The sequence below is a fragment of the Sceloporus undulatus genome, chromosome 4, assembly GCF_019175285.1.
Source record: "Sceloporus undulatus isolate JIND9_A2432 ecotype Alabama chromosome 4, SceUnd_v1.1, whole genome shotgun sequence".
NCBI classification, from domain to species: domain Eukaryota; kingdom Metazoa; phylum Chordata; class Lepidosauria; order Squamata; family Phrynosomatidae; genus Sceloporus; species Sceloporus undulatus.
In genome coordinates this window covers 82,718,209-82,741,181 of record NC_056525.1, presented here as the reverse complement: position 1 = coordinate 82,741,181, position 22,973 = coordinate 82,718,209, and the positions used below count along the sequence as shown (strand labels likewise).

At 38.7% G+C, this 22,973-nt stretch overlaps 1 protein-coding gene across 3 annotated transcripts in view; it reads left to right on the top strand.

The window, feature by feature from the left end:
• GLIS1 (GLIS family zinc finger 1) overlaps window positions 1-22,973 on the top strand; it is a 260,795-nt gene that overhangs the window by 185,932 nt on the left and 51,890 nt on the right. For all 3 annotated transcript variants that reach the window (XM_042464927.1, XM_042464928.1, XM_042464926.1), the window contains exon 5: window positions 18,022-18,183. In XM_042464927.1, coding sequence (XP_042320861.1) covers window positions 18,022-18,183 — 162 coding nt within the window. The remainder of the gene's footprint in view (window positions 1-18,021; window positions 18,184-22,973) is intronic.

Here is a 22,973-nt window from a genome sequence, read left to right as displayed (position 1 = left end):
CTTTTTTCCCTTTTTGAAGATGAGGACAATGTTTGCCTTCCTCCAGTCTGCTGGGACTTCTCCTGTTCTCCAGGCGTTCTCAAAGATTATTGCCAATGGCTCCGATATTACATTTGCTAGTTGTTTTAATACCCTTGGATAGTAGTTCATCTGGTCCTGGAGGCTTATATTCATTTAGATTAACCAGGTATTCCTGTACTAGCTCTTTACTTAATTCTGTGCTGAATTCCCCCCATTCTGTCCTCTGCTCCATTATCCTCAGGTTGAGCACCCATTTCCTTTTCTGAGAAAACTGAAGCAAAGAAGGTGTTGAGTATTTCTGCCTTTTCTCTGTCCCCTGTTAACATTTTGCCATCTTCTCTGTGCAGTGACCCTACCATTTCCTTCTTCTTTCTTTTGCTGCGGACATACCCCCAAAAGCCCTCTTTATTGTTCTTAACCTCTCTAGATATTTGTTTGAATTTCTGTTTGGTGATTTCCCCCCTTTTCCTTTTCTGTTTAATACTTAGTTTAGTTGAAAGTCCATTAGTCTTCCATCTTGATTTCTTGAGACACCTTCCATTTTTCTTCCTCATTGGAACTGTTTTAAATTGTGCCTTCAGTAGCTCCCATTTGAGAAACTCCCATCCATCCTGAACTGCCTTCTCTTTTAGTATTCCTGACCCCCAGTATTTCTCTAAGTTTACTAAAATCTGCTCTCCTAAAGTCTAGAATGCATGTTTGACTATGTGTGGTTGACTCTCTTTCTACATCCCTCCATCTTTCTTAGCATTATTGTTTTTTCCAATGAGTCGTGCCTTCTTATGAAGTGTCTGAAGTACGACAGCCTCAGTTTGGTCATCTTGGCTTCCAGGGAGATTTCTGGTTTGATCTGCTCTAGGGCCCACTTGTTTGTCTTTTGGGCCATCCACAGAATCCTCAGCACTCTTCTCCTGTACCACATCTCAAATGAATTGATCTTCTTCCTGTCTTCTTTCTCAACTGTCCAGCTCTCACATCCATACATGGTAATAGAGAATACAGGGGCTTGTATAATTCTAACATTGTGCTCACTTGTATGTCTTTGCATTTTAGGATCTTTTCTAGTTCTTTCATAGCTGCCCTCCCCATTTTTAATCTTCTTTTGATTTCCTAACTGTAGTCCCCACTCCTATCAATATTTGATCCCAGATATGAGTACCTTTTTTACTTTTTCTATTTCTTCATTGTCTAGGTTGAATTTATGTCAATTCTCCATGCTCATTATTTTTGGGGTTTTTTTATGTTCAAAAGTAGGCCTGCTTTTGTACATTCTTCCTTGATTTTCCTTAGTAGTTGTTCCAGGCCAGTGAGGTTTTCTGCTAGCATTATGGTGTCATATATATTAACACACACACACACACATCGAAGAACTGTGAATGAACAATTCTGTAAAAAAAAAGAAAAAAGTCCAGATTTAGTAATGCGGTTCCAAATATCTTTTTGTCCATAGACTTTTGGCAACATGGGATGCCCATATCTCTCCTTCCTGAAATTGTTATATTGCTTGAAAAACAGCTCTAGAAGAATCCTGGAGAGGTTTGGTGGGTTTGTGCATGAGGGAGGGAATCAATTACTGGAACTGCTTTCCATTGGCTCAGCACGATCTTTATCTTTATCTTTAGCCCTCTTCAATCAAAAGGTATTGAAGTGCGCGCAGAGCATTGATAAGAATCTACTTGTAGTAGAAACAAAGATTTAGCCAGGAAGGAGTTAATTTCTCCCACTCTTTGCCAATTCCTGCTTGCCTTGCTCCTGGCTGGCTCGCCAAATATGTAACAGAAATTTCAGGAATCTTAGATTTCTAGGTTTTTGCAGAGCAAGGAATTCGCAAGAGGACCTAATAATTGAAAATCCATAAGTTTATTTCCAGTTGTCGACAAAGGAAAACATTGAACTCAGTGGAATTCAAGTTCCAAAAGCTGAGAACCCCGAACAAGACAAAATGGCTCTTTTTATATTATTCAAGACAAAGAGGCTTCTTCAATACACCTGATTGGCTAATTACAATTTAAACATATAGAATTCTTACAATCAGAACAGAAATACATGCATACAGTGGTACCCCGGGATACGAATTACCCAGCTTACGAATTTTTCGGGATACGAAAAAATCCCATAGGGATTTATTGTTTCGGCTTACGAAGGTTTTTTCGGGTTACGAAAAAACCCCGGCGCTGTTTTAAATGGAAAGGCCGCCACCGGAGGGCAGCAGAGAGCTATTTTTTCCATTAGCGCCTATGGCAATTCAGGTTACGAAGGTTTTTCGGGTTACGAAATTAGCCGCGGAACGAATTAATTTCGTAACCCGAGGTACCACTGTACATTAAAACTGCATCATCACTCCTTACCCCCTCCTGTAGCCTTCCTTCTAACCTTGCTTCTGCATGTCTTTATCTCAGTAGTTTATGTTATGTCTTTCTACTGGTGCCAGCTTCCATCTAGGTCAAGATGCACTCACTATTCCTTTGCTCTAGTAACTCCAAGCCTTTATTTCAAAAACTCTCTCTGGCTGACAAAGGTGACTCCATCTTTCTATAGTTTTTATATTTCAAAAAGGAATTTCCACCACAATAGACTTAAAACAAGGCCCAAATATGCAGGACCTAAGCAGAGCAGTAGAGAATAGGGGGGCTTGGAGACATCTCATGCACAGCGTCGCCATGAGCTGGGGTCGATTTGAGGGTAGTTAACAACAACAAAAACAACTTACATGAATATTACAAAATATAAATGAGTAACCCACAAAATCTCTTAGTTATCGGACTGCATCTCACCAGATTTTTCTGGCAGTCATTATTATATTTGAATCTATATCCTTGTGCATGTCCTAACCAGCTATGTATCACTTTATAGTCCTTTCCCCCCTGATTAACTTTGAGATATCTATGTAAACTATCTTTCATTGTCCTTTTTTGATGTTAGAATGGCAAGTGATACAATTGGCCCTTTGTGAAATAGATCACTCCACTCATGTGATCTTCTTGGTTATCTACAGAGATGAATTTGTAGATCAAACAGCTCATATTTAGTCAGCTGGATAATTTGGGTGGATATTTCTTAAAATATCCAATTCTTTTAACTCATTACAGTTCTCTCTTAAAATATAAATATGATTTTCCTTGTTTGTCTTACTCTTTCCCTCTCTCTGATTTGCTTTCATCTCAGTTCGGTCAGGCTTCATTGTATAATGCATTGCAGTGAAATTTTTTCAGTTGGGTTTTCCCCTTGCTTGTTTCAGTAAAACTCCAGATGTTTTGGGACTTCATGGTTCTCTGGATTCTTTTATTTTCTTTTGGAACATGTGGTACTTTGGTCTTTTAAGATCCTGTGCTAATCAGCCATGGATTTCCTCCCTGTTCTTCTATGTCTTTTCCCTTTATTGCCTTTTTTACCTTTGGTATATTGCTTAGAATATATTGGGAACTTTTTGTTATAAAATCCTGTTGAAACTGATGGGGAGGAGATGGTGGGAGAAGAGATTGCACAACTGCTGCTGTTTATTTTAAAAGAACATGCTCAGAAGTGCAGAGCTGAGAAAGATGGCAACTATTCTTGAACTTCAACTTGCTTTCTTTTTATTATTTTTTATTTTAAAGATACAATAAATCTTATAGTAATTAAAAAGAGAAAGAAAAGCATATGAAACAGAAAGAAAAAAATGAGAAACAAAAAAAGAGAAAGCAAAAAAAAAAAAAAAAAAAAAGACGACTCCTGCACATACAGTGGATCCTTGTTATCCACTGGGGTTTGGTTCCAGGACACACACACACACACACACACACACACACACACACACACACAGCCCATCGATAACAAAATCCGTGGATGTTCAAGTCCCATTAAATATAATGGCATAGCAAAATGATGTCCCTTATATAAAATGAAAATCAAGGTTTGCTATTTGGTTTTATACTTTTTTTGAATTTTTTAAAGCCATGGATGCTTGAATCCGTGGATAAGGAGGGCTGGCTGCAATGATGCATAGCTTTCCTATCTACCATTATAACAGTTCATGTCTTCCAATAACGTCTTCCTATTAATTACCAAAGTTATAAGTCATGAATTAAGATATTGAATTTTAAATGTAGAATTTTAAAATGTGTATGACTTACTTGTCCTTTTAAACAGTTTTATGTTTTAATTAATATATAACTATGTTGTTAATTGTTGATTTGATGTTGTTCACTGCCTCAAACTATGGGAGAGGCAGTAACAAATTAATAATAATAATAATAATAATAATAATAATAATAATAATAATAATAATAATAATACATTATTTTTCACAAACAATCATTACATTTTTTCAGATCTTTCCATCTTACAGTTAAAATCTGCCATTCTTTACAATTAAACAATTTATGTATTTTAGACCTTAGCTTTACCATATCTAATAAAACATCTGTACAGTGGTACCCCGGGTTACGAAAGTAATCCGTTCCGCGGAGCCCTTCGTAACCCGAAATCTTTCGCAAGCCGAAATTGCCATAGTCGCTAGCGCTGGAAGCCGCAATTCCGTGTGAAAAAGCGCCGAAAAGCACCAAAAATTTTTTTCATAACCCGAAAAAAAAAAAACGTAACCCGAAACAGTTTTTTCTAATGGATTTTTTTCGTAACCCGGAAATTTCGTAAGGCGGTGATTTCGTATCCCGGGGTACCACTGTATAGCTATTTCCCATATGCATCTAAAGTACCTTTATTTGTCTGAAATAATTTTCTAACTTCTTATAACAGGGTTTCCCAACCTGAGGTGCCCACACTGCCAGGGAGTGCGACAAAGATACTTGTATTAACCTTGATTCAGTTTTCTTTTATCAATCAAGACAATATCTAGGAATTGCCTGAATCCACATGCAGACCTGCAAATCACAGTCAGCAAGAAAGTTCCATGTTTTGACAAAATCATGAATGTGAAGCAGGCGCAAAGAAGTCATTGAATTTTATATTCACAATTAGGGTTAATTTTATTATTTATAATTTTTAATTGGAATAAATTAAAATCTGATTGCTCAATTTAGATTTGCATTTTATGCACTGAGTTAAAAGTTTATTTTTAAAGTTCAGTTTGTCCACTCGCAGTTTTGTATGTGGTTCCATTTGTAGTTCAAAAATTAGAAATTAGACTTCTTCATCTTCAGATATATTACTTTTGTAGGGTTTGTGAATAGGCATACATGCATGTATAATCTTAACTGGATCTGTGGTATTTCTAATCTTAACTTCAGTCAATTGGGCTGTATTTAAAATCAATATTGCACAGAAATCTTATTTAAATTTCTTTGTAAGAGAGAAATCCTTCTTTGGAGAAGTGTACACAGTTATTTTTAATCTGTATTTATACCCATCATTTCCTCCAGTGAGCTCAACATGGTATCTTGCTTGGCTCTCCTCTTCCCACTAAATTTCATGACACTGCATATATCTGAACCTGGATTTCACAAGTTCAATACTCAGACCACATTTTTACATTATGTCAAATAAACACAAACAAATCAAATTCATAACTATCTGTTCTGTGGTTTAAAAATCAAGTTTGTGGTGCTTCCTTCTTTTTTATTGTAGTTTTGAAGATTATCTGAAACAGATCTTAACAGGTTCATAGACGCATTCCATGAAATATTTGCCTTGGCTTTAGTAAAACATTAAATATTCTTGTATTTGTGTCAGGATTCTGATAGATCTTGCCATAAGAAGTAGTTGCTGTTCTTTTGATTACTGATATTCTTTTCCTTTTCATAGTGGTAATGCATATAATCTATAAAAGTGTTGGATTTAAATTTAGACATTTTATAGATAATAACTGAGTGTAATAGAAGCTTGGTAGTTTAGCTGATGGGAGTTGTAGTGTTTCCTTTCGGAAAAAATAATTGCCTGGCTAGAAAATGTACGGATGCATGTGGGAGGATAATTGTACTGAATTCCATCAAAGTCAGTCCCATGGGAAACCTGAAAGGACCTAAAGTAAATGAGAGGTGTAGGTAAACTAGAAGGGGTGCAGACATGTTTTGGCTTATGAACAAATCAAAGTAAAGCCTGTGAGTTTACATGGCGAGGCATTGCTTATTTTGAGTTTAGGGATTATGATAGCTCTGTCTACAGAAGTCATAGAACTTTATCGCATGGGGTTTAAACCGTTCCCCAGCGTGTTCTAACGGGGGCGCGCACGGAACGCGATGAGCACGGGATGGGGCCCAAAACACAACTTTACTGCACAGGGGAACACCGCCGCGCGTTCCCATCACGTTCCAATTCAGTTCCAGAGGGCGCCATTTCTGGGAACTGTTTCAAAGCGTCCCCAGAAATGCCGCCCTCTGGAACTGAATTGGAATGTAATGGGAATGCGCGGCGGTGACGGCGGCGTTCCCCCGTGTGGTAAAGTTGCGTTCTGGGCCCCATCCCGTGCTCATCGCATTCCGTGTGCCCCCCCATGCGCCCCCGTTAGAACGTACTGGGGAACGGTTTAAACCCCATGTGATAAAGTTCATACTGTTATCTTCTCTGGTTTACTGACATAAAGTTTTGCTGTTGGAATACTGAAAACTGGTTTACTGAACCAAAGGGAATGGGCAGTTCCTGACAAATTTGTGGAACTGAATTTTAATGACGCAGGAAGTTGGGGTAAATTGTTTTTCAGACAAGGACTAAACCTAGTTGTTAATTCCAGCCACAGTAGATCTATTGAATTGATAGTTATTTCCCATTTAGCAGCTGATCCAGTCCTGATCAGCAGATGATCTAGTTCCTCCTTGAAATTGCATTTTGGTCAAAAAAGTGTTTTAGAAAAAACCCACATTGCCTGAAGTTACATTCTTAAACCAGGTGTTTAAAGGCACATGGACTTTCAATAGGGTATCTAGATGTCTTTCTTTTTAAGGGCAGTCTTTTATTCTACATATCAGTGTATTCTTCAGAACATCATAACTCCAAAAAACATGAAATTCATTTTTGGTTTACATACCTCTGTTTGTTGTTGTTGTTGTTGTTGTTGTTGTTTGCCTTCAAGTTTCTGACTTATGGTGACCCTATCATGGGACTTTCTTGGTAAGGTTTGTTCAGAGGGGTTTTGTCTTTACCTTTCTCCCAACTGAGCGTGTGACTTATCCAAGCTCACCCAGCAGGTTGCCATGGCCAGGTGGGAATTCAAACCCTGATCTCCAGAGTCCTAGTCTGACACTCAAAACACCACTTCTGTAGTACACTTGACAAATTCTGAATTTCCTTTTATTTGTAGATCCATAGATTGCCATTAGCTTGGTCCGGCCTCTTGTAGCTGAAAGAAGAACTCTTCTGCCTTCTCTGCTGGGTGTAGAAGATTATGTTTGTCTGTCATATTACTACTGCTAAATTATTCAAAGAAAGATTTGAGTGCCTCTTGTTGAAATTAATAAAGATAAAGGAACACCTGCCATTCTGTTGTTTACACATTAATCCCTCTTCTCCCAATAATCCAGAAGGCTTCCAAGACATATGACTGAATAATATGTTTGAATTATTTTATTTAGTTCCAGTCTTTAGAGTTTCAGACATCTACATTTTATGAGGATTTTACAGGAAGTGAGTTCTGTGAAATGTTATATTATGTTTTCAGAATTGGGATCTTGTGTCCTTTCACTGCAATAACTCTGGCATCATATTGCATGAAGTTTATTTAAGAGAGAGAGAGAGAAGAACAGTTTTTGACTGCTCTCTCACAAATTTTCCCTTATGTATGAGTAGTAAAATGTATATAAATGCTAGCCAATTAGTATTTGTCAGGTATTTGAAAGCTTTGTAATTGCTTTGAAAGTAGAAAAAAACATTTCATAGTGCTCAGAAGAAGCTCAGATATTTTTAGCAGACAGAAGACTTCCTATTGATAGTCATAAATGTTTTGGGAATGAAACATTTCAGGTTTTCCATCTGTAGGCTGTCTGAGATGTCAACAGCCAACATGACCTGCTGTTTCCCTTGTAGCTCTATAAATAAAAGGTAGCTTGTTTAGCTGATCTTGTAGCCGAAAGCAGAGGTGTGTATTAATGAGCTTTCTCTAATAGCACACTGACTCTATTTACAACCCTGCCACTATGAAGCCTTCTCTTACAGTCATAACTCATTTCTGAAGAAAATGTGCCCCACCTTATGGCCTAAAATGGTTTGATTTCGCTGATGGTTTCTTCCCCATCCAGACAACTGACAGTTATTCTAGACATGAGTCTAGATACGTCTGATTAAGTCTTCTGAGAAAAGTAGTCAGTGCTTGATAATATATTGACATTCACTCTCATTCCAAAGCCATTCATTTATGATGTGGTATGTAAGCAAACAAAAACATGTGATAGTTTGTGGCAGGCATACTATGATGTGCTTAGAATCCTTAGAGATATAATTTTATATCCAATAATGGGCTTTTTCTAGACGTTCATGGCAAGGATCCCTGGACTTGATCCCCTTCTCCACCACCATTCCCATCTCCTTTTGTGTCATGTCTTTTTAGATTTTAAGCCTGAGGACAGGGAATGGTCTGAATAAGTATTTGTAAGTCACTCTGAGAACCTTTAGGGCTGAAGAGCGGGGTATAAATAGAGTAAGTAAGTAAGTAAGTATAAATGTGACTTGTACATTGTAGGAAAGACCTTTTAGCACTGACAATCAACATATACCTTCAAGTTAATGGCACTGCCATGGACACGTGCATGGCGTCACAATATGCCAATATCTTCATGGCTGACCTAGAACAATGCTTCCTTAACACCTGCACCAAGAAACTGCTCCTTTACCTGAGGTACATTGATGATATCTTCATAATTTGGACTCATGGAGAGGACTCACTCAAGACATTCCACCAGAGTTTCATCAACTTCCACCCCACCATGAACCTCATCCTGGAACTATCTACTGAACAAGTTTGCTTTCTGGACACCAAAGTACAGCTACAAAGTGGATAGATAAACACCACACTATATTGCAAACCCACAACAGTGAGACATACTTACATGCCTCGAGCTTCCACCCTGAACACACCACTAGTTCCATAGTCTACAGTCAAGCCCTCTGACAGAATCGCATCTGCTCAGACCTGCAAGACAGGGATTCTAAACTCAAGGAATTACAGCAGGCATTCCTCAAACTACAGTACCCACCACATGAAGTGAAAAAATAAACAAGGAAAAATGTGTACTCAGAACTGATCTGTTGAAAAAAGGAAGAGAGAAAATGACAGAACCCCACTAGTGGTCACATACAGCTCCCAACTGGAACCTTTCAGGCGCATCATCAATGAACTACAACCTATTCTCGACAATAATGCCACTCTTTCAAGGGCCTTAGTGGCAGACCTTTACTTGCTTACAGACAGCCTCCAAACCTCAAACAGGCACTCACCTACAGGACAACACAGATGGCGACACAAGTACTAAGCCTTGCCATAAACCAAGATGCCAACTATGCCCACACATTTATTTATTTATTTATTTATTCATACCCCGCTCTTCAGCCAAAAGGCTATCAGAGCAGCTTACAATTTGTTAATTAGACATTATTATCCAGGAAACATCATCACAAGACCTAATGGTATCATCCACAATATTAGGGGGGGGCTTCACATGCTTATCCTCCAATGTGATCTATGCTATACTGTATCAGTAATGCTCTTCAGCTCTCTATATTTGACAAACAGGCCAGTCCCTGTGCCCAAGGATAAATGGACATAAATCAGATATTAGGAATGGGAACCCAAAAAAACTGGTGGAAGAACATTTCAGTCTTCCTGGGCATTCCATCTCAGACCTCAGAACAGCAGTCATTGAACAAAAGAACTACAAAGGTAGACTGGAAAGAGAAACAGCAGAACTGGAATTCATCCATAAACTACAGTCCCTCCGCAATGGATTGAACAAAGACAGTGGTTTCCTGACACACTGCACACACTTCAACACTATCTGACCCCATCCTCATGGGGGTGCCCTACATTAATCTATTCCTCTCACCACAGATTAGTCCCATAGCAAAACTGAGTCTGCCACTTCATCTACATGCACAAAAACCAGTTTCCTATATCTTTCTGCACCAACGACCATTGTTAAAACTGGACCTGCAACTTCATTTCCATTCACAAAGGATTTGTAATTTGAACTGATCCTCACACACCAGTGGCACATATATATCTGTACCTGGCTTCCACTTCACCAAATGCATCTGAGGAAGTAGACTGAATTCTATGAAAGCTCATGATGCCAATTTCTTTCTCTCAGTTAGTCTCAAAGTTGCTACAAGATCTTTCTATCTATAGTAGAAATCAGTTAGCCAACTATTTTGTTAAAAAGTGTTTCCTGTGTCAAAAATTTCAAATGTGTGAGCTTTGGTATAAAGGGGTAACAGCATTGATAACAGAGCCATCTTGTTTGCTGAGACAGCTGTGAAATCCCAAGCCGTTCAAGAATTAGATCTCCCAGTCTCAATGAACTAGTCAAATGTGTATGAGTATATAATGACATGCATATTATTTTTGCATGTGCAAAAGGTTTATATGTAGAATTACACTATAGTGGAGTTGATTTGTTTTATATAATAGTGAAATGTTTATGTTAAAATTTAATCTGAAGATGTAAGCATTTCTGATGAGATTTTATTCATCGTTCTTGCACTTACATGTATTGAGCTAAATGTACATGGGCTAAAATGTGTTTGTGAAGTTTGATGGTTCTCTGAAATATGCATACATGATGTCATAGACAAATGTGTCAAGCTACAATTAAAAAATAATAAATCCATTTACAGCTGGGTTTTACAAACACAAGAGATGGTTACTGTTATCCCAGGTGTCAAGCTTGAGAAAAATGTGTTAGGGAGTTAGATGAAGAAATGACAGATTAATGCCAGATGTCTGCGAGATACCCCTAGAAGCCTTTCTATGTTTATTGATTAGTTTCTATACTTCTCTTAGAAACTGCATATCAAGTCCTTGTTGAAATACTGGATATTCTATAAAATGTAGCTGATAATTTCCATGATAAATAATTTTAAATTAATTGTGAATGGCACGGGTTTTTCAGGAGAACTTAAGAAAGTATCTGTACATTCCAGAGTGAGGGTAATGTGATGCTAGAAACTTTGCTCTCACTCTGAAATGGCAGTATTTAATTTAAGCAACATAGGCCTTGTACAGACTGGCATGTTGAGCTGGCCTGGGGCCGATTTTAGGGCTTGGGAAAGCGGAGCGTCCGCACGCCCCCGAACCCTACCGCGCTGTCCAGGCGCCATCATGGCTCACCCCTGTCCACACGGGGGCCACCATGATGACATATATGTGGTGCAGTGTCCAAACAGTGCTATGCTGCACCACGTGTGCGCAAGAAGGTGCCAATAGTGCCCCAGGCACATCCCAGAAGCAGGTTCTTTTTACTCCTCGCCATAATCACCCCATAATCACCTAGAGCCAGCATGGTATAGCTGTTTGAGCAGCAGACTTCAGTTCTGGAGATGAGAGTTCAAATGCTTGCACAGCCCTGACAACCCACTGGATGGATTCAACCATGAAAACCCACTGGCTGACTGGTTGGGCAAGTCACACACTCTTAGCTTCAGAGGAAGGCAAAGGCAAACCTCTCTGAACAAATCTTGGCAAGAAAACCCCATGATGGGGTTGCCATAAGTCAGAAATGACTTGAAGGCACAACACAACAACATAATCGCATAACCAAAACATTGTGGCAGCATGACATTAGGGCATCATCACAGCAAGGGTATGATTGTTGGTTGGTTCAAAGTGAGGTCAGCATGATTCAGGAAGCTTTGCCCTCATTCTAAATTGCATTCAGTGAAGTCATCGTATGACTCTATGATAAAATTGCTTTTCTAAGACTAAGTTGAACAAAATAAATCTCACAAACCCCCCCCCCCCCCAAAAAAAAACAAGTTTTCAAGTAGATAGTAAATGAAAGGTGCATAAGGGGAAGGGATTCTGAGTGCCTTGAAAATATTCACAAATTATTATGCTTTTTCTGTAATGACTGAAGAGAGCAACACCATAAGAGTCATTGGCCTGTGGCAATCATAATAATTACAAATTTGACATAGAAATTTTAACTACCAGTATATTTGTCTGTGGGTTAAGTGCAGATACTGGAGTCCTGAAAGTATGGTCTTTCATTTCCATCTCAAATGATTGCCTAGAAATGTTCTTACAACATATGCCAGAGGAGGAAAATGCAGAACAGGCTGTGTGGATAATTCAGTGATTCAGAGTTGGGACATTTACATCAGGGGGCTTCTCTATAACATCTGTATTTCATGGCTTTTCTCTGATCCTCTGGTATGTTGTTGTATTGTTTTCAGTGGAGTTGAGCCAGAGCTAGCAACATGTTCAGCAGCTAGGGAAAAATTGTGCCCATGGACTGCATAATTAGTTACTCCAAAGGAAATGGCAGCAAAATGGCTGTCATCAAATCTTAGAACTGGAAACAACACAGTGGAGCATCTAGCCCAAGAGCTGCCAACTATCTGGCCCTGAGCCAGATGTGCTTTACAAAGCACTTCTATCTTGTGACCTTTTTGCTTAAACATATATGCATGGGCGGGCGTGTGCACACACACAGAGTTTTCAAACTCTCTGAAATGTCCCATATTTAACTTATATACCCCAACTTAATTTTTCATGTTAATCTAACTGTTCAGCAAGTACTTACTCAAAAACATTTCTATATTTCTTATACATTTTATGTATACTTTGACACCCAGTGAATTTTCCTCGAAAGGCAATGGATCATACAGTTATGACTCTTATGGGCATCTTTAGAGAATCACATTTCTTCCTCATCTCTTCCACTAGTCAGTGGCCTTATTGACACCAGACTTTATTCAGCATAATCTATGTCCTGTGCACAGAGCATTGTTTGCAGAATAGAGAGCCTCTTGAAAATACCAAAAGTGATATCTCTAAAGCAGTCTGGTTGAGCCCTCAAGGCCTGAGAACTGCTAACATGAAGCTTGTCATGCCTTTTCTTGGAAGTGTTAAAGGAAGACAATTCAAGTGTACTTCGGCTGATTTTTTTAATAGTGGTTGACATGTTTTTAGAGGCTCAGATACAGTCCAGAGACTTCGGGGGGGGGGGGGAACACTTTCCTAAATCATTTTTAAACTATTATAGAAATGGATGGAAGGAAGGTGGTAGAAAAAAGTGATAGAATTAAAAGTTCTAACAAATTTAGAGTGTTCAGAAAAGTTTTGCATTTTCTAATGTCTGTCATTATCAAATGAATCCAGAAAATGCCAAGGCTCTTACTTTAATGGACACTTTCACATCAAGGGAAGTGCAAGTTTCTTCAACCATAATTTTAAGAAAACCTGGATATCACGTTGCGTGCTTTTTTAAAAGAGCCCCCCCCCAAAAAAAATACTTACTGTAGTCTGTAGGTTTTTACCATCTATTTACTTATTTTTATCTGGAATGGCTGAAATTTTCCAAAGTTCACTGGCATCCAGAAAGACATCAAATATTCCAAGAAGGAACTTCCTAACCAAATAAAATTTCTGAGCCATGGCACAGGTCATTAATTTCTTTAATTTGGGGGTGATTGCTGTTCTGTATAAAATTGGCTGTCCACGTGTGTAACACTTCGCTGTATATTTATTTATCTATAAGATAAATATACACAGAGATTAAATCACACAGGCTATACTTCAAATGTCCTTTCTTATTTATTTAATTATTTAATTAATTAAATAAATAAGAAAGGACATTTGAAGTATAGCAAAAACCTGATAGCCTTATTTACACCTGTGCTGTATCTGTCCACAGGTTTGTCCCCTATATGTAAAACATTTAGTATCTTTATGACCTTTCTACAAATTTGAGGATCAGCTTAGGTGGAAAGGGCTTTCAGTATACTGGATTTCTTACCCAGTCTAAACAGACATTTATGAATAGCTGTTCAGTAATAATTGGTTTTAAATCATTACCTTTTCACACCTCCTCACTGTGGTATGCAATTATGGTATGCAATTGTGATTGTTTTAGCTCAAATGCTAAATGGAATCAGGATGCCCATATTCTAACTGATCCAAGCTAGAAAGACTATTTTGTTTCCCTTACTACTAGATCATTCCCTGATGGAATGCATCATAAGATAGGAAAGTTGATGATGCTATTTATGAAAGTATTTACATGCTTCCTCTTAAGTTCACAAGGTAACTGACAATTTTTTTTAAAAAATATAATAAAACAAAATATGAATAGATAAAGCAAAAGCAGTAATTAAAATGAACAGTAATTAAAACGGTAGACTCATCAATTTAGGTAATTACCTGAAAACCTAGGAGATCAATATTAAACAGTGCAGGTTATCCTGCAACTTAATTGAAAAAAGTGAATAGTTTCTCTTAAAGGCATCCAGGATGGGCAATTCCCCTTTTCTGCCATTAAAAAAAGCAATCTGGTGCTGCCTTTAATATGTGGCCCATAGTGTATAGTGCCTTGCCACATGCCTGTGTTGTGTAACTTCTGGGTCAACAGAACAATTCCTCTCTCCCATGTGTCTCTGGTTCCCCTAAGTATCCTCTTCACTTTCTTTTATTGTTGTCATGAATTGTGACCTGATCAGGGTCACCACACTACCATGGTCACATTGAGGAAAGTCATTAGTTACAAGTAGATTTATTTGATTACTAACAGATGCAGAATAGGTAAAGATTAACTATACCTTGGATCAATTATTGATCAGAAAGGTGATTGTAGTAAAGAAATCAGAAGATTAGGACTGGGAAAGGCAGTTGTGAATGAACTAGACAAGAGCCTGAAGTGTGAAGATATACAACTGAATGCTAAAGTTAGGATTGTCCATATCATCATATTTCCCATCACTGTGTATGGATGTGAGAGGTGGATGGTGAGGAAAGCTGACAGGAAGAAAATCAACTCATTTTAGATGTGGTGCTGGAAAAGAGTTCTGAGGATACCATGAATAGCTAAAAAAGACAAACAAATGGGTCCTAATCAAGTCTGATCTCCCTAAAAGCCAAGAGGCATGTGTCCCAAGCAAGTATAGTAACAAAGTGCTAAATGCCACATTGAATGTGTGAGCATTCATCTGCCAAGCTAGGAATTAGAAGACAAAAACAAATCCTAACTTCCAAATTCGAACTTGTTCAGAGGTTGTCAATCCAGAAAGCTCAGTTTGGACATAATGCTAAACAAAATAGTGATGGTTTTCTTAGTTTATTTAGCTTCTCCCGCTGGAAGCAGGAGCCAAGCAGGAATAGTTAGGGAGTGTGTACAACCATACTGATCATAAATGATAACCCAGAGTTATCAGCAATACTTGTTTATAGTTACATACAAGCCAGGTTTATATAATCTGGATGTTTTCATTAATTTTGTGTAGATTGTTTTTGCATGTTTTTTTTAAAAACTTTTTATTGATGTATGAGTAGTGTTCCGAATAACACATGGATTTAAAAAGTTAAAATCCCATATTTGAAATGCCAGTGATTTTATACAATTTTAAGTGTCTATTCCACTTAAGTTTTTGCCCATGCCATCCTTATTTTTGTATGGTTGGGAGGCATTACTTTTAGCAAAAAAGAGAAGACCAAGCTGTGTGTAAAAAGAAATATACTTGGCATTAGGAGGTGTAATTTTACTGGCAGTACTTTATAATTTCAGAAGAGTTGCTGTTTCTGCCAGTTTTGGGTTTCCCTCTGATATTTTACCCATGTGGTATTAAAATGCCATATATTTTCCCTGTATTTACTTGTGCCATTATGAGTAATTCAAATATTTTGTATACATAGAAGTGTAACTTTCCATTTTATATTCCTCTCCCATATTCCAGGAATATGCAAAAATCCAGGGTTATTTTAAATATTAAAATATTAACTAAAAGGTAAAGGTAGTTCCGTGACATGAATGTCTAATCATAACCGACTGTAGGGGGTATTGCTCATCTCCTTTACTAAGCCAAAGAGCCAGCGTTGTCTGAGGACTACTCCGGTGGTCATGTGGCCAGCATGACTGCAGTGAATGCTATTACCTTCCCACTGAAGTGATACCTATTTATCTACTTGCACTGGCATGCTTTTGAATTGCTAGGTTGGCAGAAGCTGGGATTAGTGATGGGAGCTCACCCCATCATGCAGCACTCAGGCCTCAAACTGCCAACCTTCCTATCTTGCGATAATCAGAATTCGCATCTTAACCACTAAGCCACCGCATTCCTATTTATTAACTACTAAAATATTAACTATTCTGTTAGAAAATAACCATTATAAGTCTCTAAATTTAAACCCACTCTAGGGTTAGCTATAGCTATTAAAAATCAAGTACTGTAAAATTAAAAAGACTCTTTATCATCATCCCCCACCTCATTGGCCAAATGCATCTGAGAAAGTAGGCTCAAGTCTATGAAAACTCACTTTGCTTTTGCTTGCTCCATCATGTGAAGGAGAAGCTGAACTAGAAGCACTATCTGAGCTTGTAGGTGGCATCACTGTTTTCTCTCACATTATCACAAATACCTATTGGGTTTCCTGATAATGATCTCCAGCTATCCTTCCGCTTCAATATTTACTTTATCCCAGTTTTTCATTGACAGAGACTTTGACATTGTTTCATGCTGTGTCTTGTTTGCTAAAAGATGGTAACAGAGCTTGGAAGTAATATGTTACAATAAACCTATAATGGTAGATTACCCTAGAACAGTAGCATTATATTTGTCAGGTGGTCTAACATTATAGCATTATGCAGTGCCACTATATGTTGCATAAGACATCATTTTGTTTTTTTAAAAGAACACTCTAGGAACTAAAATGAAGATCACTTTTCAGTGGCTTCAGCCCTTGGCGAGTATGGAATATACATTTTATAACTCTGAAACAAGCAAGCACTGGGTAGCACTATATGTTCTGAATGCATGACATAATGGGTTACATATCAGAACCCAGCAATGGTTAAGATAGCTGTTATCTGGAGGCCTAAGGAATACTATTGTAATGTTTTTCTTTCTTTCTTTTTTTAAAAAAGCAGCTTTCCAAACTTTTGTGTTTATTTAGGGCTTCCTTACTCCTACCCTAGTAAAATCTGGTTTGAGCAGCCCTGAGGGCAGCAGGTACAAACCTTACTCGGCTTGGGGTGCATCATCTGTCAGATGGCAGTAATCAAAAATTGGACATGAGACATGTTTTCTGTACAATATATATTAATTTCGGAGTAATAAATGAACTCTCCCTAGAAGTCAAGATTACTATATTACCCTACTCCTCATGACATATCATGAGAAGACGTGACTCACTAGAAAAGACAATGATACTTGCTAAGGTAGAAGGCAATAGGAAAAGAGGAAGACTGTATTTGAGATGGATAAACCCAACCAAGGAAGCCATGGCCCTGAGTCTACAAAACGTGATCAGAGCTATTGAGAATGATGGATGACTTGGAGGGCTCTTATTCATAGGTTCGCCATATGTCTAAGTCAACTTGATGGCAGTTAACAACAAACAAAAGAAATGATTGTGGATGGTTGTTCTTGAATTTTGTATTCGCCTAAGGTGATATATAAAACCATGTTTCTTTTTATCTCCCATCTTTATTATCTAGTACACTGTTTCATTATTCAGAATGCTGTAGTCTCTTTTTTTTTCCATGCATGGCTGCCAAACGTCTGATTCTTCTCAGTATCTCTGATATCAATACTTCATGGTGTTTGTAAGGTTGAAGAGAATGCCCTCCCCCATAAGCTGAACACTTGTTCTTTCTTCATGTTTAAGCTTCTTTACTTAAACTGTATCCTGAAGACTTAACACCATGAATACAACAATACAGTTGTACAGATGCTTATGCCATGCCAAGTGAAGGATTAAAGCAGCAGAGCAAAGTGTGTTTCAACCATAAATGTCAGCAGATGTTCTGAATTCTGTTTGATTTCTTGCATGTCCAGTTTGGATTGTTTTTTTCAGACACTACATTCATTATAGCAGGATGTGGTTTATTTAATAAAGCTTTACAGAGGTTTTTTATGGCTTTATTGTAGTTTGAAGGGTGCAACAAAGCATTTTCTCGACTTGAAAACCTTAAGATCCACCTGCGGAGCCACACGGGTGAGAAGCCTTATCTTTGTCAGCATCCTGGCTGCCAGAAAGCTTTCAGCAACTCTAGCGATCGAGCTAAGCATCAGCGAACACACCTGGATACAGTAAGCATGACGTTATTCTATATGGTGTTGTATGTGGTGCAGACACTGTAGTGAGGCCTTTCCTTTCTTTCATGAAAATGTAGCATCTTAAGAAACTTCACTGTGAGGGCTGAGAATGAAATTTAACATGCTTCTCTGTCATGCATTTTTAGAAAGAAAAAGCATTCATAATACATATATGCAAACATTCTGTGTGTGCTTTATTTTATTTATTAATGTATTTATGTCTCACTCTTCATCAGTATTGATTCCAGAAAAGTTTACACTAAATATATATATATTTTAAATCCACTTTATCATACAGTGCATAAAAAACTGCAAAGACCCTGTTTAGCTTCTGATATCAGACAGGATTGGGTGGGTGCCTTTAGGATATTTAGGCCCCAAACTGGAGATTACCAGTGCATAAATAACCAGAGACAGAATATATTCTAGACTGGCTACATCTGCCACATCAGCTATAACTGGTGAAAGGTCCTTGGCTCAACCATGGCCACTTGAGAGATTCCTATTAGTGTGAGCTAGCAAGGTCCTACTAACTGGCAATGTCCTTCCCAGTGCTCTGCTATCCTGAACTAATTGACAGTGTCCTTCCCAGTGTTCTGCTACCCTGAGTGTCTATGTATAATTGGGACAATAAAGAGTTGTGTTATCCCTGCTACAAGACTAAAATGCTATCACAAGAGTTACCATAAGTAAATAGATATCACTAGCAGAGTACCAAAGTTCAATTCATCAATATTTTGACATTTAGCTAATACATGCTGGACAAAATGCAGTACCCATGCAGCCCCCAGTGTCCCCCCACAACCACTTTTTAGCCCACCAGGCCTCTCCAGCACCCGCATCCCACACCAAAAATTGCCTAGAATAGTTAATTGTGCCCTAGGTAGCTCTGGGTCACACAATTTGCTATCTAAATACAATCTGTCCCCTCCCAAGCCTGTTTTAGAAAACAGAAATGACTGGGCCAGCACTTCTGTTTTAAAAAGCTTTTTTCTGGTCTAAAATGTTCTGTGGGGGTTGTATTTAAATGGCATATTATGGCCCCAAAAGCTTCTGGAGGAGAAATTGAAGGACGAGTAATTGAGAGAAGAATAATTGTGGGGTATTGGTGGACAGGGGCTGTGGACCACCAAGCCCGAGAGAAATCTGAGAGAAAACTGACCTCCAGACCTTCAGAATTTGCTCACCCCTGAATTAATGAACTCTGTTTATGTCCCTGAAACTGCTTCCTATTATACTGGATCTTGGTTATTGTCACTTTGATACATTACAATAGGAGAATATGAACATTCTATAAAAATCTGATTTGGCCATAATTGGAAGTGCAAAGTTGTAGTGATTCAAAAATAAAATGCAATTGGTTACAAGTAGTAACAAACAATTTTAAATTCTTGCATAAGTTTCCTGCTGTTCCACTGTTCACTAGGATGATGATCCTTTGTCTCCCACTTGAAAGAATGCTAGTCCTTGATCTGTTTTACTCTAAAGGATGATGATGTTGCTGACTTATTTTCTAGAAACAAATATGAGAATATTTAGTTAAAAAAACTGCCAGACAGGTGTTACCTAAAAGGTGTAACAGGATGCACTACTCCCAAATAAAACAGGACATCATAAATACTGAACATGTTTTTGCTAAGAGCCTTATCACATTAGAAAAGATGGAACAGAACAGGAGAGTACTGTCTTTCTCCATGCCTCTCCGTATGATGTTGTAGAACTTCTCTTCTCTTTCCAAGGGGGGCTATCATAAAGGTATGCCTTTTGTCATGCTAGAAAAATCTGTTTGACATGCCCATCTCCCTCTGGAGGGAGAACAAAAGTGCTTCTAAAGGATGCGGAGAGGCAGAGAAAAAGACGGTACTCTCCCGCTCTGTTTAGTCTTACTTTTGTAATGATATAAGGCTCTAAGTCTTTAACCAGAAATTATGCTACCAGAGGCGCGTTACAAATGGCCATAAGGGACGTCCTCAGGACATCCTAGTTTTAAAAAGGGGCATCACTTCTTGACGCCCCCAAGCCTAATACGTTCTGAGGACGTACAAGATGGCGGCGCCCCACCTACATGGGGGCTGCCAGGATGGCGTCACAAACGCGCCACCTCCAAATGAGGCGGCGCGGACGTGACGTCATCGCTCCGCGTGAGGGCGCTTAATGCACCCTTTGCACGGAGCAGGAAGGAGCTCCGTTTCAGAGCTCCTTCCTGGTTTGCGTCGCTGAGCGCAACCTTCAGATGGCTGCGCCAGTGACGCAGAGGAGAAAGGGGCCAAGTGGCCCCTTTCTCCTCCTCCCCGCCACCGCAGGGTGTCCTTGGGGCTTGAAGCCCCAAGGACACCCCTTTCCAGGCTGCAGGGAAGCGGCCTTTTGCTGCTTCCCCGCGCCTGGAAAGTGGTGGATCGGGGCCTCAGCGGCTGCCGTTCTAGCTGCTGAGGCCCCGATACACCAGGGAAAGGGGCGGGTACAGGCCGCCGCTTTTCGGCAGTCTGTAACCCGCCATAGTAGGATCTGTTCAACTTTGGAACACACTCCCTTGGAGTGTGGTGGAGTCTCCTTCTTTGAAGGCTTTTAAACAGAGGCTGGATGGCCATCTGTCAGGGGTACTTTGATTGTATATTCCTGCATGGTAGGGGTTGGACTGAATGGTCCTTGAGCTCTCTTCCAACTCTGTGATTTTATTATTCTAAATATGGCCTCTGGGAGCAATGTAATAGCAGCTGGTGGCTTTCAAGTCAGTGGGGTGGTAAATCTACTCCATATTTTAGTGTGGGATAAAGAAGCTATCTAGAGAGCTGGATCCTGTTCCCAGCATGAGAATAGTGCCTTAAATCACTCCTAGTTTAAATGCAGAGTAGATTCTCTGCCCCACTATTGTGGGACTCACTTGCTGCCATTGCAGTAATGGAGCATATTACTCCATTCTTCTCTCCTACACTTCAGTACTTTCAGTGCTACAGAAAAGCTTCATTCATTAAGATAGTCCATAGTAGTTCGGGTTGTTGTTTTTGTATGCCTTCAAACCGTTTCCAATTTATGGTGACCATAACTTTTTTTGACCCGTTTTTTCAGAGGGGATTTGCCATTGCTCTTCTCTGAGGTTAGAAGAGTGTGACTTGCCCAAGGTCACCCAGTTGGTTTACATGGTTGAGCCGGGATTCGAACCCTGGCCTCCAGACTCATAGTCCCAAAGCTCAAACTACTACACTATGTTGGTTCTTATAGTATCCTTCCATACTAGCCCTCAAATTGGGGGGTAACAGAGTTTGGATGATGGCTATTAATTTTTCTGCATTGGCCAGATCATTTTAGTTTCTATTCCAGACAATCCACCTATGAAAGCAAAGCAGACTCTTTAGGTCATTTAAAATCCTGATTCAAGGCCCATAAAGAATAACAGCAAGAGTCCTTCCTTTGTCTTTTTGAAAGAGGTGGTTTAACGTTTGGCCGGGTGTTTATGGCGCAGAAACCTGGCGGTTAATTGATATTTACTTTTAAACTAGCTACACATTTCAGACAGTGCAGCATTAAGGAATGTGTAATGTACATTATGCTTTTAAAAACAAACAAATCAGTCAGTCAAATTTTCCAAACCCAGGCACACTTACAATAACAATGTTTTATTTATTTGAAAGTCGGCTTTAGAAATTTGAATTTGTAATTACTTCTAAAATGTGGCACTTTTGAAACTTAATATACCATATAGGATGCTACTTTTTGAAGTTTAACAGCTTGATGTTAATATAAGTGGAATGATGGGGAGGAGCAGACTGGTTTGAGTCACGCAAATAATTTTGTAGACTTCGTGGTATACACTGAACCAAGTCCCTCTGTCTCCCTGTCTCCTTTTATGTGGGTGCCATTGCACAGACCCTTTAACTTTCTGTTCTCTTTTTTCTTCCTATTTTTATCTCTTTCCTCATCTCTCTTGTTACTGTCTGAAATATATGCTCAAATTCAGCAAAAAGGTACAGTAATAATTTTAACTCACCATTTTATCAATGTTCCACTTTATCTTTCCACACATTCGTTGAAGTTTTATTGTATTCACATCTTGCATAAGCTAGCATTCATTTGTTTACATAACTGTTCATATTAATTTCCCCAAGAAGTCTAGCTTTGCATGCTGTACTGAGTGTTTTTTTCCCCCGCTTTGGTTTTTACAACATAGATATAAGAAATTAGAATGTATCCTGCATTCTGGTGTTAGTGCTCCAAATGCATGTAACAGAAGACTCACAGTTAATGGAAGCAAACTCTGATCCCCTTTATATGCCTGCTGTGTAACTGAATCCTGTGTGAAAGTGAGATTGAAAAGGTTTGGACTAGTATGGATGGACTTTTTCTGATCTAGTTTCCCCATCCTTAATAATGCGTTACCATAGCTGGGAAAATACTCTGCCCAGTTAATTCCACTAAGGAATTGTTTAATGGTTTCCATCATCCTTCTTCAAATTTCGATTCTCTGTGTGTTCCAGGCGCTTTCAATAAATCGACTTTCATATGTAAGTTTCTGGGTACATATCGGGTTAGCCTTTGGAGCCTTGAGCTGGTGAATGATCTTATTATTCCTTTGGAAACTTCCTGCTGGTACAAGAAGCAGGACAACTTATTCCTCTGGAGGCACCTACAAAGAAAAAGGATTTATATAGACTGCTTATTTCTTATTGGATGCATGTGGAAGTGATTTGGGATTCCAAATGTAGGTCAATCTGTCATTTATCTTTTCTGAAAGGAGAATCTGTAAATAATTACAAAGAACTGTTAGAATGTGCTGGTTTGATCGAATA